Source organism: Typopeltis vanoorti, chromosome 3, assembly GCF_054136105.1.
Source record: "Typopeltis vanoorti isolate ZY-2024b chromosome 3, IOZ_Tvanoo_1.0, whole genome shotgun sequence".
Lineage (NCBI taxonomy): Eukaryota > Metazoa > Arthropoda > Arachnida > Uropygi > Thelyphonidae > Typopeltis > Typopeltis vanoorti.
This window is the reverse complement of record NC_143551.1, coordinates 124,142,718-124,159,110: the sequence shown is the minus strand read 5'-3', so window position 1 is coordinate 124,159,110 and position 16,393 is coordinate 124,142,718. Positions and strand designations below refer to the sequence as shown.

Genomic DNA, 16,393 nt, shown 5'->3' with positions numbered 1-16,393 from the left:
GTGTGGTGTCTGCAGAGCATTTCAATTTGTTTAAGGCACAGTATGATGAGCTGTATGTGTATAATAACGGACCTCCTAGATGAGTCTTTGACTCCATGGAGTCTTAGGATAATAATAATAATAATAAATTATTATTGTTAATTATTATTATTATTTAATGCTATTGTTTTAAATTTTTTTTTTTTGATTTACCTTAATTTGAATTGCTTAAGTTTAAAATGCAGCAACTGCATTTAAAATTCTGATTTGATAGTAATTGGGAAATGCACCAAATTATTGGTGGCTTCAGAATAGAACTTCAACTTCAGTCTACTACACTCTAGCTCACAGCAGCTGCAAAAGAGACTAACAAATCCCAATGAAACTTTGAATTGCCAAGTGCAGAAAACTTGCTAGAACCTCCGTAGCTCAGTCGGTATAGACGAAGCCCTTTGTTCGAAAGACCTGGGTTCAATTCCCGTCAGTGACGTGAGGAATCCTTATCTGGTCTCTTTTGACCAAAGGTGAGTTAGCTGGTCTCATATGGGGGGGATTCACCTGGAAACGCGGGTTTTTCGTCCCCTAGAACAGGCAAACTGGCCCTGCGAACACACATGGATTACAGTAATGAATATGTCCCAGCCATATGCCGGTCTTGAGCCCAAATAAAATGGGGGGGGGAGCAATGGTGAACTACCCTGTAAAAATCTCACTAGGAATACTTTATAAGCAAATTCCTACAAAGTCGCCTACGGTCGAAAACTACTGAAAAGGGAAAATTAGAATTAGAAAACTTGCTTTCTGTTCAAATGGCATTGAAGCCTTCTCATCTTTTATAGCAGCTTCATCCCTTTCATGTTTGCATTTCTCTCCAGTATCCAAATGGCACTAATTTAACATTACCCAAAGACAAGACCGACAAAATTTAACATCATCTGCATTATATCCATTGCTCTACCCAATTTTTCATCATTGGCAAACAACTGAACAGTTCATCTCAGATGCTCTCCTATCATAGTCTCCTCCACTTTCAGGAAACTAGGATCTGCTCAGCATCCATTTACTGTCCAGCTTCAAACCTTATGAACCAGTTTCTTTCTCTGTTTTATGAGAGTCTTCTTTCCATTTTATGCAATTTTCAATTTTTCGAAAAACATATTTAGAGGTATGTCAATATATATATTTGTTCTTTTTTGCACCCAGCACTGCTGTGACATACGTTTTGGGTGTCTCTTTTGTCTGAGGTTGATATAAGAAAAAATAATTGAAAAAAACTGACATTTTCTAGGTTTTGAAAAGTATATATTTGGTTTCTTTTATTTGTATATTATTATTATTATTACCCCAAGACCTCTTGGAGTTGTTGAGAATAATCCATGTAAACATCAATACTAAAAATTTTATTCCCATTTATTTACTCAGTTGCCTATAGAAATTTAGCAAATGTTAAAATACGTAATGAATGCTTCGAGCAGGGATTTACAATAAACAGAGATTCAGTTTTGGTATGATATTTAGCCGCTTCAGTGTGTTTTTCAGATATTCAGCTTCAGCTGAGTTAGTAGATATATTCTGTATTCGACCAGTCAAAGCAGAAAAATTCATGTTACATGCCTCATAAGAAACAAACAAACACAACCAATCAGGAAAAGCATTCCCTTATCTTGCATACCATTCAAATAGAAGGGTTTCCAAGGCTAATGAGTAAACTTATTCCACAGTATAATTTCTCAGAAAATTTCTTTCAGTACTAGCTATAAGCTTATTCCTTGAATGAGGTTTTTCAGAATTCAGAAATATTTATGAAGAAACCAGACATATGCTACTCTAAAAAATGATGAAAAATTCATTTACCTACTTCATAATTTCTCATGAAATCATTTTGATTATTAAATCCATAATGATTATCTATATTTCACAATTTAAAATAAGTTCCGTTAATATTTTTATTATTAAGAAACAGGTGTAATATTATGTTCTTATTTTTATACTGTATTGTTTTTTGAATACAGTGTTCTCTATGAAATTAAATTATATTATATCAAAGTGGAGGATATTATAGATCCATGAGCATTTTATAGCCAAATGTAGAAAGAAAGTGAAGTTTCAAAATTTTACCAGCGAGCTTATAAGAATGAGACCGGAATTGAAATTGTCTTGGCTGCGCTATTTAAACAACATGAGCTCTACCCACAACCAGTATATTCGTATTTTATTAATGCATTAATTAATGCATTACGTAAATTAAACACGAGGCTTCAAATTGACAACGTTCACAAAAATTATAAGCATAAGTGAAGACAAAAACTCATTCAGTGCTATAACTGTTAACTTCTTTGGCAGATGGACTGAGTCCTTGACTCTTTATCCCTTTACCTGTGAGTGGGTGGGGGTGTTTCTATCACAAGAGAAGCTTTCAGTCTTCTGTGTGTGAAGTGGTCTGAGGGTGTAATTAAGCATGTTAGAAAGTTAAATTCATCATAAGTGATGTCTAGGCGGGTGCATAGAAAATATTAAACTATAGAGCTGAGAAGCTTACGTAGATATTATGATAGACAATATTACAGTTTCATTTATATTTTATAGCAAAATATGGAAACAAATTTTCTAACTTTCAAATATTTACTAGAAAGCTTAGGAGAAGGTTATGTTCTTACAAACTCTGGTAAATATTTGAAAGGTTTTTAAGTTTCTTTCTACATTTGGCTATGAAATATGGATGGATCCATAATATCCTCCATTACAACATCTTACTTATTCCAATTTCAAGCATCATGGCACTCTACTAAAAATTTGACAGTTATTATATTTAGGGAAAGCAAAATTTTATTTATGCTTTTTTTCAAAGAAGATCCTATTATTACTATTATTAGATGACACCTTCAAGGAGTCCAAAGACTCATTGAGAGAGGGCACCTACTCTATTACAACTCTGTCTCCACAATTCAATCCACCAACTACAACTATTTTCATCATCTACGCCATCTACCGCTGACCACCACTAGTATTTTCACAGACAATCACAAAAATCCATGCCCACAGCAGGATTCGAACCCACAGCCTTCTGGCTGGAAAGCAGATACGCTAACTACTTGGGCAACCAGTCCAGATCCTAACGTATTCATTTTGGCAAATAAAGATACATACATATTTTGTAGCTGAATATACATATACATTCGAAGAGTTATGAATAAAGAAGAGAGATCTTATGAAAATACAACCCTCAACATCATAATTGCCTTAGCTTGCACTACTTAAGAAACTTGGAAAGTTTCTTAAGTAGCACATGAAAAATGGATTGATCTATTTATTTTACATCACCAAAATGAAGGCTCAACATTTTGGCACTTCTTGTCATTTTAAAGAAAATATTTAAGTTGCAGCACATGGGTCTGGATGTCAGATTGGTCAACTGGATTCAGGATTGGCTGTCCGATAGGTATCAGAGAGTTGTGTATGGTGGTACAGTTTCAAGAAGGCAGAGGGTTACAAGTGGGGTCCCACAGGGCTCAGTACTGGGACCTATATTGTTTAACCTTTATATCAATGACATTGTCAGTGAATTGCAAGGGGATATTCAGTTGTTTGCAGATGATGCGAAGCTGAGAAGGATTATTAATAATAGTGCAGATGTGGTAGCCCTGCAAGAAGATTTGAATAAGCTAGATAGGTGGGCAAATGAATGGGGATATCGGTTTAATGCAGCAAAATGTAAGGTCTTGAGGTTTGGGAAACATCGATGGGACGCCGCATACTCTGTGGGAGGAGTTATACTGGAGGAAGTAGGGGAGAAGAGAGAGAGATCTGGGGTTGATGATTGATAGAAACCTGAAATTTAGGTGACATATTGCAAAGGTGGTGAAGGTAACACAGAGGATTGCTGCAATAATGAGGACACTGACATGCAGAGATAAAAGGATTATCATTCCGTTGTATGTCTCTGATCAGACCACATTTTGACTATTGTTCTCAGATTTGGTCCCCAGGATTTGAAGGAGATAAATTAACTGTGGCAAAGATGGTTTCAGGACTGTACCATGTTAGTTATGAGGATTGGCTGAGGGAATGTGGACTGCAGAGTTTGGTGGATAGAAGAAGGAGAGGTGACATGATTGAGTCTTTTAAACTGTTGAGAGGTGGTTATAGGGTTGACACTGTGGAGTTCTTTCGCTTGGTTGAACAGTGGCAAGGAATGATGACAAGAGGCCATCCCTAGAATTTACGAAAGGAAACTGTTTGCAAGAGGGTGAGGAGTGGTTTCTTTGCATGGAGGGTGGTTGAACCATGGAATGCATTGCCTGATGGAGTGGTGAGAGCGAGAATGGTCAGTGAGTTTAAGGAGTGGTATGATAGACTTTGTGTTTCTCAGGGGAGGGACCTCTCCTTGATGAGTCTTGATAGACTTTGTGTTTCTTAGGAAGGACCTCCCACGATGAGTCTTTTGACTCTATGGAGACCTGAATAATAATAATAATAATAAAGTTTCTGCGTGATTTCTGATGAGAACCAAAAGTTCAAGACAGCTATCAGGCCAGAGAAACCTTAATCAAAAGAACTAATGAAAAGGAATATGTGTATGCCTGAGCTGCACACATTTTTTGAGTAGTGCAATCTAAGGCAACTCCAATACCAAAGATCAAATTCTCATAACGTCTCTGGTCAGTTTTTGAAAATTTCAATGTTAATATATATATATATATATATATATATATATATATATATAATTTTTTAAAAAAAAAAAACATAGATTTAATGACTAAAAACTGAGATAACTTATAAAGATTTTAATAAAAATAATACGACTAGTTTCGGCTTATAACTGCCTTCCTCAGATATTCTTAAAGGAAAAGAATAGTAATAAACATTGAAGTATCTAAACAAACTGGAAATTACAGTAAAAATTCCACACATAATTGATACATAAAAAACGTTTACTACCCAATTTGTTTAGATACTTCAATGTTTATTACTATTCTTTTCCTTTAAGAATACCTGAGGAAGGCTGTTATAAGCCGAAACTAGTCGTATTATTCTTATTAAAATCTTTATAAGTTATCTCGGTTTTTAGTCATTAAATCTATGTTTTTAAAATGTATCATAACAACCGAGTAAAAGCCGATTATCACATATATATATATATATATATATATATATATCTGTGTAGAAATATGTATATAATAATAATAAATATAAATAGGCTGTTCCATAAGTAATAAGACTATATTTATACAGAAAACAGATTACCTTTAATTGTCATCATTTACATGGTCCTTTTTCGAAGTAACTACCGTGAGACGTGATGCATTTGTCCCAACGTTGCGTCCACTTCTTAAACACGTGAAAGTCCGTTTTTTGAGAGTTCTTTCAAAACCGCCTCTGCAGCTTTTACACATGCTTTGTTGCTTTTGAAATGACTGCCTCTTAGTGGTTTCTTGAGCTGAGGAAACAGCCAGAAATCGCACGGTAAGAGATCAGGACTGTATGGAGGGTGTGGTAGGATATCTGTGTTGTTGTTCTGCAAAACGTCCACTACACAACCAGCAATATGTGGTCTTGCATTATCGTGGTGCAATAAGAAGCCATTCTTCAGCAATGGACGCTTCCTTTTGACGTGCTTCATGATAATCGCTGCTGCGTTGATCATTGTCTCTGTGATGGATGTTGAAGGTCTTCCCTCACGTTCAAGATCTTCCACATTTTGCCTTCCTTCCTTAAAAGTTTTATGCCAGCGAAAAACACTTGCCCTCGACATTGCTTCATCGTGGAAAGCTTCGCATATCATGTTAAAAGTGTCCGATGTTGATTTTTGCAAACACACACAAAATTTAATTGCATAATGCTGTTCCAAGGACGCTTCCATTTCGAAGACTGGTCGCGCCTCGTAGGCGTGGCGAAACAAGCTTGCGTTTGGTCACGTGACACTCTGGCACATCATCCCGTATACGCCATCTATCAGCCTCTTTTGTTAATACAGACAGCAACATTTCTTTATTCCACAGAAATTAATATTGTGATGAGTGGTTTCGCCACAGTAAAATTAGTCTTATTACTTATTGAACAGCCCACATATATATAAATATATATATACAATAATAAAAAAAATAAATATATATATATATTTATTTTCATGTGGCTGCATAATTAGGTGAAGTATTACTACACATTTTTTAATCTTTCTTCATTCTGCAATTTGGCCAAAGTGCTGAATATTCGACCGAAGCATAATTAATTAAATTTTAAACATTGTGAATTAAATTTTATAAACAAATGTTTTGAACAAAAAATATACTCATTAAATTTTTTTTATCAATTTTGAATGAGTACATTATATGTCCCAAACACATTTGTTTATAACATTTAAAGGAGTATGATTTGGCTGAATATTCAGTGCTTTGGCCAAATTTCAATCTGAACATTCAGTGTTTTGTCCAAATTCTGCTTAGGTGCATCCCTATTAATAAATACTTGTGGGCTGTGCTGATGTCATATCTAAAATGTGATGAGCTCACTAGCAGCAAATTGATTAAATGAAGATTCACTCTTTTCAAAGAGTGAATCTTCATTTAATCAATTTGACTTTACTAAAATGTGTAGTGATATGAAATATTAAATTGATGGTGAGGAATAAAATTCCATTCAGATTATAAAAGGAACCATTAATTTGCATGTCCCTATTACTTATTTCTGTATGTGAAATGAATTTTAATTGTTATTGTTACCTTTCAAATTGTATGCATTTGCTGAAGAAATATAATGCTTATCAGTCTGTTTTCTCCAGGTGAAGTGTTCTCAGTACTGGTCAGATGAATGCAAAAAGGAAGTTAATAAAGCATTTACTGTCAGTCTTGTGAACCTGAAAAAGTACTCAGACTATATCACAAGAAGGTTTCAGGTTCTTTATGAAGATGTAAGCAGAAATATCTCATACTTTTTTTAACTTATAATTAATATAACCTTAAATTCGTTTTGTATAAATTTCATTCACTAAACTTTGTAAAGCTATAGTACATTAGTGTTGGTACTCTTGATGAAGAAACTCTACAATAGAGACTAGAGAAAATTTTTTCCAAGCCCAATATAGGCCTCGAGTATGGAAGTTGGTAGCCTCACACTTTGTATCACAAAGTGCACTGTTGGCACTTTGTGATAAAATTCTTAAAGACATTCAAAAATATTATGTCCACATTAGAATTCGAATCCACAGTCTATTGATTGGAGAGTGGATATGCTAAAGTACCATGCTTGTTCTCTAGAGTAAGGATCTAAATTATCCAACTCATTGCACAACTATTGCTGCTATTTTTTGTGGATGTGATTATCATTAAAAAATAAAGTTGGCACAAAGAAAACTTAAAAAAGTCTGAAAACTGTTTGCACTATACAGGAATACCTTGTATAGCGCGGTTAATTGGTTCCAAGAAGCATCCGTGCTATGCAAAGCCTCGTTGTTCGAGGTCTATTTATAAAGGTTTTCAATTTAATTTGTTTATTACAAAAATTTAAGATAATAAAAATGTTTTAAAATGAAAAAAAAATTGTTATTTTTATTAATTAAATAACAAATAAAATCCTTTTAAACTGATATAAAAGTTGTAGAAAACAAAACAAGTATTGCTTCAATTTTAGCATACAGTAATTTTCTTTTTACTAAAGTAGTCTTTTAGTGTTTGTTGAACCATCCTTGTCTTCTTTCTCTTCAAGTACATACTAGATCTCTGTAGCATTCGATGGCATTATTGAGACTTTGTCCCACTTTGATGCTTCTTTTCAAATTCGCGGGTCGGCATTTATGAGAAAGTCGGAAGCATCGTCGATTTTTCTCACAAAAGTTGAAAGGTCAGCAAAGGAAAATTCTTCAACCATGACATCAGTGGGGTTTTCTTCTGCTTCATAGGCTCGTTGTTGTTCCAACTCCAAAAGGGTTTCATCATCCAGATCATTTGAATGAGAATCAATACATTCGCTCACATTGTCACAATCTAAATTTGTAAAACCAAGATCTTTGCCCATCTGCACAATTTCTGTTGAGATTTCCTCTTTCTGTGTTGCAAAGGCAACAAAGTCCTTTGAACAATGCGACAAGATATTATGTCATACGGCTCTCATGTTGCTTTGAGTCACCTCTTGCCAAGATTCATAAATATTTTGAATGGCATCTTTCATGTTAAATTTCTTCCAAAATTCACTCAAAATCCAAGAATCTTCTTCTGCTGCAGCTTTAATAGCTTGAGAAAAAGTTCGTCTTAAATAGTAAGCCTTGAAAGTGGAGATAATGCCTTGAGCCATTGGCTGCAGAATTGATGTTGTGTTTGGAGGGAAAAAATGAATCTTGACATTTTTCATGGATGGCCTGGCGCATTGTCTAATAAAAGCAAAATTTTGAAAGGAATATCATTCTTTTTACAATAGCTTTTAACTTCAGGGCAAAAACAAGTTTTAAACCAATCTTCGAAAATTGAACGAATCACCCATGCTTTTTTTTCGAACGCCAATGAACAGGTAAATTGTTCTTTGTAAAGCCCTTAAGAGCTCTTGGGTTTTCCACTCTGTACACTAACAATGGCTTCAATTTTAAATCACCTGATGCATTACCTCCTAGTAAAAGTGCCAATCGGTCTTTTGACACTTTATACCCAGCTTGTGTTTTTTTCCTTCTCTGCTAGAAATGTGCACGATGGCATTCTTTTCCAGAACAAGCCAGTCTCGTCAGCATTAAAAATTTGATCATCTGTGTAGCCTTCCTTCTCAATAAGCTCCATCAATTCATTGGAAATAATTCTGCAATTTTCATGTCATCACTTGCGCTTTCACCTTGGATTCTTATGTTATGGAGTCCCATATGCTTTTTGAAATTGTAGAACCACCCGCGACTTGTTATAAAAGTTTCACTGGTTGTACCTCCTTCATTTTTGCTTTCATTTTCTTTTATTTTGTCATATAGACTTGTTGCTTTTGCCTGGATTATCATTTGACTCAAAGGAATCTTTTTCTGATTACAATCTTCAATCCAGATCATTAGAAGACATTCCATATTTTCTATTATAGAAGATTGATTTCTAATGATCACTTTTGACATATAAGAAGCGGTGCTCATTCCATGTTGTTTAATCTTTTCTTTGCTCTGAATAATTCTTCATACAGATGATTCATTCAATGAATTCTCAGGTGCTATTTTAGCAAACGAAGCGCCATTTTCTTTACATTTTATAATTTCTAGTTTCTTCTCTAATGTAAACCACTTGCGTTTTTTTGTTACTCCAACAGTGTCTTCTTTGTTTTGTCTCTTTTCACTCGTACTTAAATAATAAAAAAATATTAAATACTAATATTAACATAAATAATAAAATGCTGCGGGGAAAGAACGTGTCTACATGAGAGCTAATCGAATAACTATTGCATAAACGGTGCTCAAATGTCACTTGCAGCACCCGGGAGTCACCGGTCAGTGTTGACAATGTTAGTGTAATAATGATAAGTGTAATAATAAAAGCCACGTTAGACCAAAACATGCGTTGTTCAAAACCGTGCTATATAAGGTATTTCTGTACTTTTAAAACTTTGCACATTGAATTTAAGTATTACAGAATAGCCATATGTCTATAGCTATGTATGTGAAGTGCCTGTGTAGCCTTGAGGTAACCTTCATAAAACTAAATCAGCAGAAGAAAGATTGTTATTTTCTACTTGAAAATGAATGGACGAACAGGTTTTTTTTTTTTTTTCCCCTACCCAAAAACAGAGGTTTTTGGGTAGGGGGGGAAAACCCTCCTCTGATTAAAAACCTCCAAAACGGAGGTTTTTTAATCACAGAACTCAAGAAAACTTTACTGCTGAACTTGAACTATTTCAGACAGTAATACCAGTTAGGGTTAGGAACATGAAATAGTAGTAGATATCTGCAAAACCCTCATCAAACACTACATACCCATTTTCAAGCGGACTAAAAGAGTTCTGCCTACTTCCTTTGAGGAATTTTCTCTGCGTTATTTTATAATTTTTTAAATATAGTACTAGTAAACTTGAACTCAGATAAATTTAGCACTGGAAGTAAAGTATATATGGAAGTTCATTGTTTCAAAGCTCTGAAAATATAATATTATCTAAATAAAAATGATATTTTAATATAATTTATGTTAGAATTAGTTTATTAAGACAGTAGTAACTGAAAGTGGAGTGTTTATTTTATTTTATAGGTGTTTTATAATACTTATTATATATTATTATTATTATTATTTTGTGACACCTCCAAAGACTCATTGAGGGAGGGCTTGGGCACCTACTCTACAACTCTCCATCATCTACAACGATGCCATCAACTGCCCACTACCACAACCACCACTAATATTTTTTGTCTGTAAATTGCATGTGTCCTGAGGGCTGATTTGTCTGTGTTGCAGGATGAAAAACTCGAGTTTCCAGGAGAAAAAATCCTTCTATCTCTATATGAGATCAAAAAAAACTTGACTTCATTTGAAAAAACCCATATAAAGATTACTCCCATCAAGACGAAAATTGAACTTAAAACTTTTCCAATTGATGGGTGCAATGTACCGTCGTTCTTTCAATTGTGTTATGGAGCTTACAACTTGGCATTAGTAAAAGAAACAGAAAAAATGGCAGCCAAGACAGATTTGTTAAAGAATTCTACATAAGTGATTTTTGAAATATAGTTATTATTATTATTATTATTATTATTTCGGGCGACTCCAGGAGTCCTTAGACTCATCGAGGGAGGCCCTAAACATCATGTCCACACAACTATGCGATTACATTCTCACAGTGTCTATCATACCTTGTCTTGAACTCGTTCACCACAACAGACTCTGGCAGCTTATTCCACTCATTTACAACTCTAAAAGTAAAAAACCCAGCTCTAACACCCCCTGCTAACCACAATCTTGCCCAGCTTCCATAGGTGTCCCCTAGTTCTCCCACCACCAGTCCTGATCTCAAAAATATCCTCTGAATTAATCCTATAGAATCCCTTTAGCAATTTGAATGTCTCAATCATATCTCCCCTCCTCTGCCTATCAACTAGTTTCTGCAACCCACAAATCTTCAACCTGTTCTCATATGGTTCATTCCATAGACCTGTTATCATCTTAGTCACTCACCTATGGATCCTCTCCACCTCCTCCCCATCAAGAAGGAACCGAGGTGACCAAATCTGGGCACAGTAGTCGAGATGAGGTCTTATCAAGGCTCCGTACAGAGGCACAATAACTTGCTTGTCTCTGCTCGTCAAGGTATTTTTCAACAACCAAGTGAGTTGATGAGCTGATTTAGCTACTTTTGCAATGTGCCCCCTAAACTTCATCTCCCTATCCACCAACACTCCCAAGTCCCTGGCCTCATCAATCTCTTGGAGTACAGTTCCACCAATGTGGTATACTGCTGCTAATCTTTTCACCCCAAAATGCATAACCTTACATTTTGTCACATTAAATTGACATCCATTCTCCTTAGCCCAGAACTCCAATCTATCTAAGTCATCCTGCAAGACTTTGACATCTTCTGCATTCACTATTGCCCTACTCAACTTTGCCTCATCAGTGAACAAATGAATTGTTCCACTTAGATCCTTCCCTATATCGTTAATGAACAGATTAAACAGCAGTAGTCCAAGAACAGAACCCTGCGGCACACCACTAGTCACAGGCCGTCTTTTGGACTCTACTCCTGAATAAACTACTCTTTGATATCTCTCCATCAACCAACCACCTATCCATCTCACCAATCCTATATCCATTCCCATATGTTGTAGTTTACGGATTAGTATTCCATGTGGTATCCTGTCAAACGCCTTTGCCAGGTCCAGCAGTATCACTGTAAACCCATTTCCCTTATCCAGTTCAGCCGTCACCTTGTTATAAAACTTGAGCAAGTTACTGAAGCATGATCTACCCTTCACAAAGCCATGCTGTCCCCTGTACAGTATCTCGTTTTCATCAATCCATTCCTGTATTTTTCCCTTGACTACTTTCTCTAAGACCTTGACAACGACTCCTGATATGCTGATCGGTCGGTAATTTGCAACCGTAGTCTTGGATCCTCCTTTATGCAGTGAAACTATTTTCCCCTCTTTCCACACCTTCGGGACTAACCCAGACCTGAGAGTCAGATTAAACAACATGGTCAAGGGCACTGATAATTCTTTAGCCGCTTCACGCAAGACTCGTGCCGGTATACCATCCAATCCCACAGATGTGTTCACATTAAGGTTCTGTAATAGACTAGTCACCTCCACCTCATTCATCACTATTCCCGTATAAACGAATGGTTCCTTCATTTTTTCAATGTCACCACCTGGATGATATGCTTTTGCAAAGTGCATGCTCAGTAACTCCACTATATCGACTGATTCAGTGACCTCCTTACCATCGTCATTCCTTAAAATCATTTTACCTTGTACAGTTTTTTCCTTGCTTGCAGCATATTGAAAGAACTGTTTGGGATTCTCTTTTGCTTGCAAAGCTAGTTTCCTTTCATAATCCGCTTTTGCTTTTTTTACCACACTAGTTATGTGAGATGTACTCATTACTGAGGTTTATAAATGTCAGAAGTGCTTCAAAATTGATTTCCAGAAGTATTGATCATGTCAGAAGTGAGAGAGTAGTGTTAAACATTACTGACAATAGGCACAAAAGTGAAAGTATCAGAGAAAGTGTAGGTGAGAATGTTGGAGTGAGGAAGAATGAAGAAAATATAAATGATAATGTGAAAATTGTAGTGAAAGATCAGTAGAATAGTGAGGTAGTCGGAATGAAAGAATGATAGCATACTTGTGCATAGTCTTTTAAAGTACAAAACATGAGTTTCAGTGACCAAAGAAAGGTGAGCATGATAAAGTGAATGAGTGAGTTTAGAGAATATTGAATTGAGATTCTGTGATAAGCAGTGTACTTGATGAGAACATGACAAAGTCATGTTTTCTAAGTACAGTGATGAAGGATATTAGTGATGCTCTTAGAATACAATCAGAAAAAGTGAAAGTGTTAATTGACTTCACTTGAATGGCATTTGAGTTAGGTGTCTGAAGAGTTGTTCAGTGATGGATTATTATTATTACATAACACCTCCAGGGAGTCCAAAGTCTCATCAAGGGAGGGCACCTACTCTACAACTCTCCATCTCTGCCACTGAATCCATTAACTACATTCATCATCTACACCCAATGCCATCTACTGCCAACCACCACCACCACTTGTATTTTCACAGACAATCATAAACATCCATGCCCACGGTGGGATTCAAACCCGCAGCCATTTGGCTGGAGAGCACACGCTAACCACTCGGCCAACCAGGCCACCAAATAACTGTAATCAACAAGGTTGGAAGTTCAGCAACAAGACAGTGGCATGGCAGGTAGTGAATTCGAGGCTGTCAGGATTAGAAGTGTAAAACCAGGAAACTGGAGCTATTAGGCAGAATGAAGGTGAACATATGTCCATGCATTCTTGAAGCAAGTGAATTTGAGCATATCAGTGATCAAAAAATGCTAAATGTAATTCCTCAGGTCTTGAACTTGAATGGGTGTTCCATTCAACTTTTCTTACAAGATATAAGAAAAGTTGCATGCAGAAGTGGCTATTGCAAATTTTTGTTCAAAGTACCAGAAACATCAGGAATAAGGTTGAGGAGATTTGGTATTGGTTAAATGTGCTTTACCAAAATTTATTGGCATTAATTAGAATTTGTTCGCAGGGGATAATGATGTTATAGAAATAGAATATAAGAGGTATTGTATTTTTAATGAAGAAAAATGGAACATGACTGCACATGTTGCTAATGATAGCAGAAGAACTGCAATCAACAAGGTTGAAAGTTCAGCAATAAGACAATGACATGGGAGGTAGTGCATTTGAGGCTGTCAGGAGTAAGGTAGATGCCAACAATGCAAAGAACATAGTATTTTGCTGATACATGCCAGGGAGTGATAGCATGCAAGAATTTGTTCAAAAGTAGCCACTTTGCTTTCATTTGGGGAGATTGATCATGCAGTCTTGACTCTGGAATGTTCATGTGGAATTTTCATTTAAGGAGACTGTAGATCCAATGATTATCATAAACTTCAGAGATTGCTTGCCATAGCATAACTAGTTATAAACAAAAGATATTAGCATGGAAAATGGCAAAAGAATTTGAGGGGGTAAGCATCAGAGTGCATACCTAGAGTCGGTAGGATATATCACATATAAATTTAATGTTGAGTAACATCACGAAACAGGAGCTGTAAGAAAATATAAGGGAATATAAAAGGAAAGGTGATTGATAGGGTCATGTGAAATGCAAAATACGGGCAGGTAGTCTGCATGGTGAGGAAGATGAAAATCAGATTATGAGAGAAAATTATTATTATTAATATTATAATTATCATTAACACCACACTTCCAGGGAGTCAAAAGACTCATTGCAGGAGGCAAACACTGTTACACATCAAACTGTGTTTTAAACTCAATATGTCTGCATTCACCACAATGTCAAGCGATGTATTCCACTGACCAGCCACTCTCCATGCAAAGAACCTACTGTTATGTCTCTGTTCAAACCCTCCTTATACAACCTCCAGGCATGTCCCATTTTTCTGCTCCCCTTCCTCTATTCTACAAAAAATTTCTTTCACATTAAACTGTTAGCATCCCTTCACCATCTTAAATTTCTCGCTCATATTCCCTCACTTCCTCCTATTTGCAAGGCTTTGCAAACTGTATTCCCTCAGTCTGTCCGCATATCCTACATCCCAAACAACAGTTATGACCTATGCTGTCTTCTCTGGACCCTTTCAACATATCTTTATCACCATAGAACAAGGTGACCAAATCTGTGTGCACAGTAATCCATGCAAGGTATAATCAAGGTCTTACACAATGGAACCAGAACTACTTTATTTCTACAAGTTAAGGTGCTCTGGATCATTGCCATTATCTAATGTGATGTCTTCACAATTTGTGAAGACATCACATCAGAGACCTCTGAACTTCAGATCCTTGTCCACCACCACTTAAGATCTCTTATCTCCTCAACTTTCACCAAAATTTCCCTGCCAAGTATATACTTTGCATCCCTTTCTTACCTACCAAATTTCAAAATTTATACTGTGTAGCAATAGTAAGCTGTATTCCACGAGCGAAGAAGAGGACACAATTTGGTGTGAAGTGGATGACAAATATCAAACAGGAACTGCAGGTCAAAAGAGGTTATGGAAGAGATATAAGGAGACAGGTGAATAGCAGATGCATGAAGAATATAAGACACGGGCCAGGAGAGTGACTAGTATGGTAAGGAAGACAAAACTGGAATATGAGAAGAGATTGGCACTAAGATCCAAAGAAAATCCTAGGGAATTTTTTAGCTATGTGGCCAGTAGGAGGAGAAATGATTGTAGAAGAATAACATTGTGTGATAAAAATGGGAATAGAGTGACTGATGCAGAGGACATAGTGTAGTTGTTCAGTGAAGACTTTATTGGAGCATTTCATCCTGTAGAAGTAAGCTTTAATACTAGAGGGATAGGCCAGGTTCGAGGTTTAGAGGTGCAAAAGGAGAGTGTGTTCCAAATATTGAGTACCCCTGGATGTCAGTAAAGCTGCGGAACTGGATAGTATTTCACCTCAAGTTTTGAGAGAATGTGCTAAAGAACTGACAGCTCCGTTGACCTGGCTTTTCAATGAAAGTCTGGCTATGGGAAAGATACCCAGGGAATGGAGAGAAGATAAGATGGTGCCATGGCATAAGGACAGTAGCAGAATGGAGGTGTCTAATTATAGGCCAGTTTGTGTTTCATCAGTAGTTGTTAAGATCTTGAAGAAATTAGTGAGGGACCATATACAGCATTGGGCAGATGAGGGTAATGTTATCTGTGAGAGTCAACATGGATTTGTTAAGAAGTGCTCTTGCTTTAGTAATATGGTTGCCTTTTATAATAAAGTGACAAGACAGGGTGCCACATGATAAGCTTGATATTTAAGTTGCAGCACATGGATTTATGTCAGGTTAGTCAACTGGATTCAGGATTGGCTGTCTGATAAGTATCAGAGAGTTGTGTATGATGGGGCAATATCAAGGAAGCAGAAGGTTACAAATGGAGTCCCACAGGACTCAGTACTGGGACCTGCATTGTTCAACCTTTATATCAATGACAATGTCAGTGGATTGCAAGTGGATATTCAGTTGTTTGCAGATGATGTACAGCTGGGAAGGATTATTAGTAATAGTGCAGATGTGGTAGCAAGAGGGATTTGAATAAACTAGACAGATGGGCAAATGAATGGGGGGTATCAGTTTAATGCAGCAAAATGTAAAGTCTTGAAGTTAGGGATATATCGATGGGAGGCTGCATACTCGATTGAAGGAGCTGTACTGAAGGAAGTAGAGGAGACAAGAGATCTGGGAGTTATGATTGATAGAAAACTGA

General features: G+C 36.3%; 1 protein-coding gene across 1 annotated transcript in view; it reads left to right on the top strand.

Annotated features, from left to right (window-relative positions):
* Nucleotides 1-16,393, top strand: part of LOC150108538 (tyrosine-protein phosphatase 69D-like) — a 655,365-nt gene that overhangs the window by 471,004 nt on the left and 167,968 nt on the right. Inside the window, exon 18 of the mRNA XM_090390483.1 lies at nucleotides 6,758-6,886. Coding sequence (XP_090246609.1) covers nucleotides 6,758-6,886 — 129 coding nt within the window. The remainder of the gene's footprint in view (nucleotides 1-6,757; nucleotides 6,887-16,393) is intronic.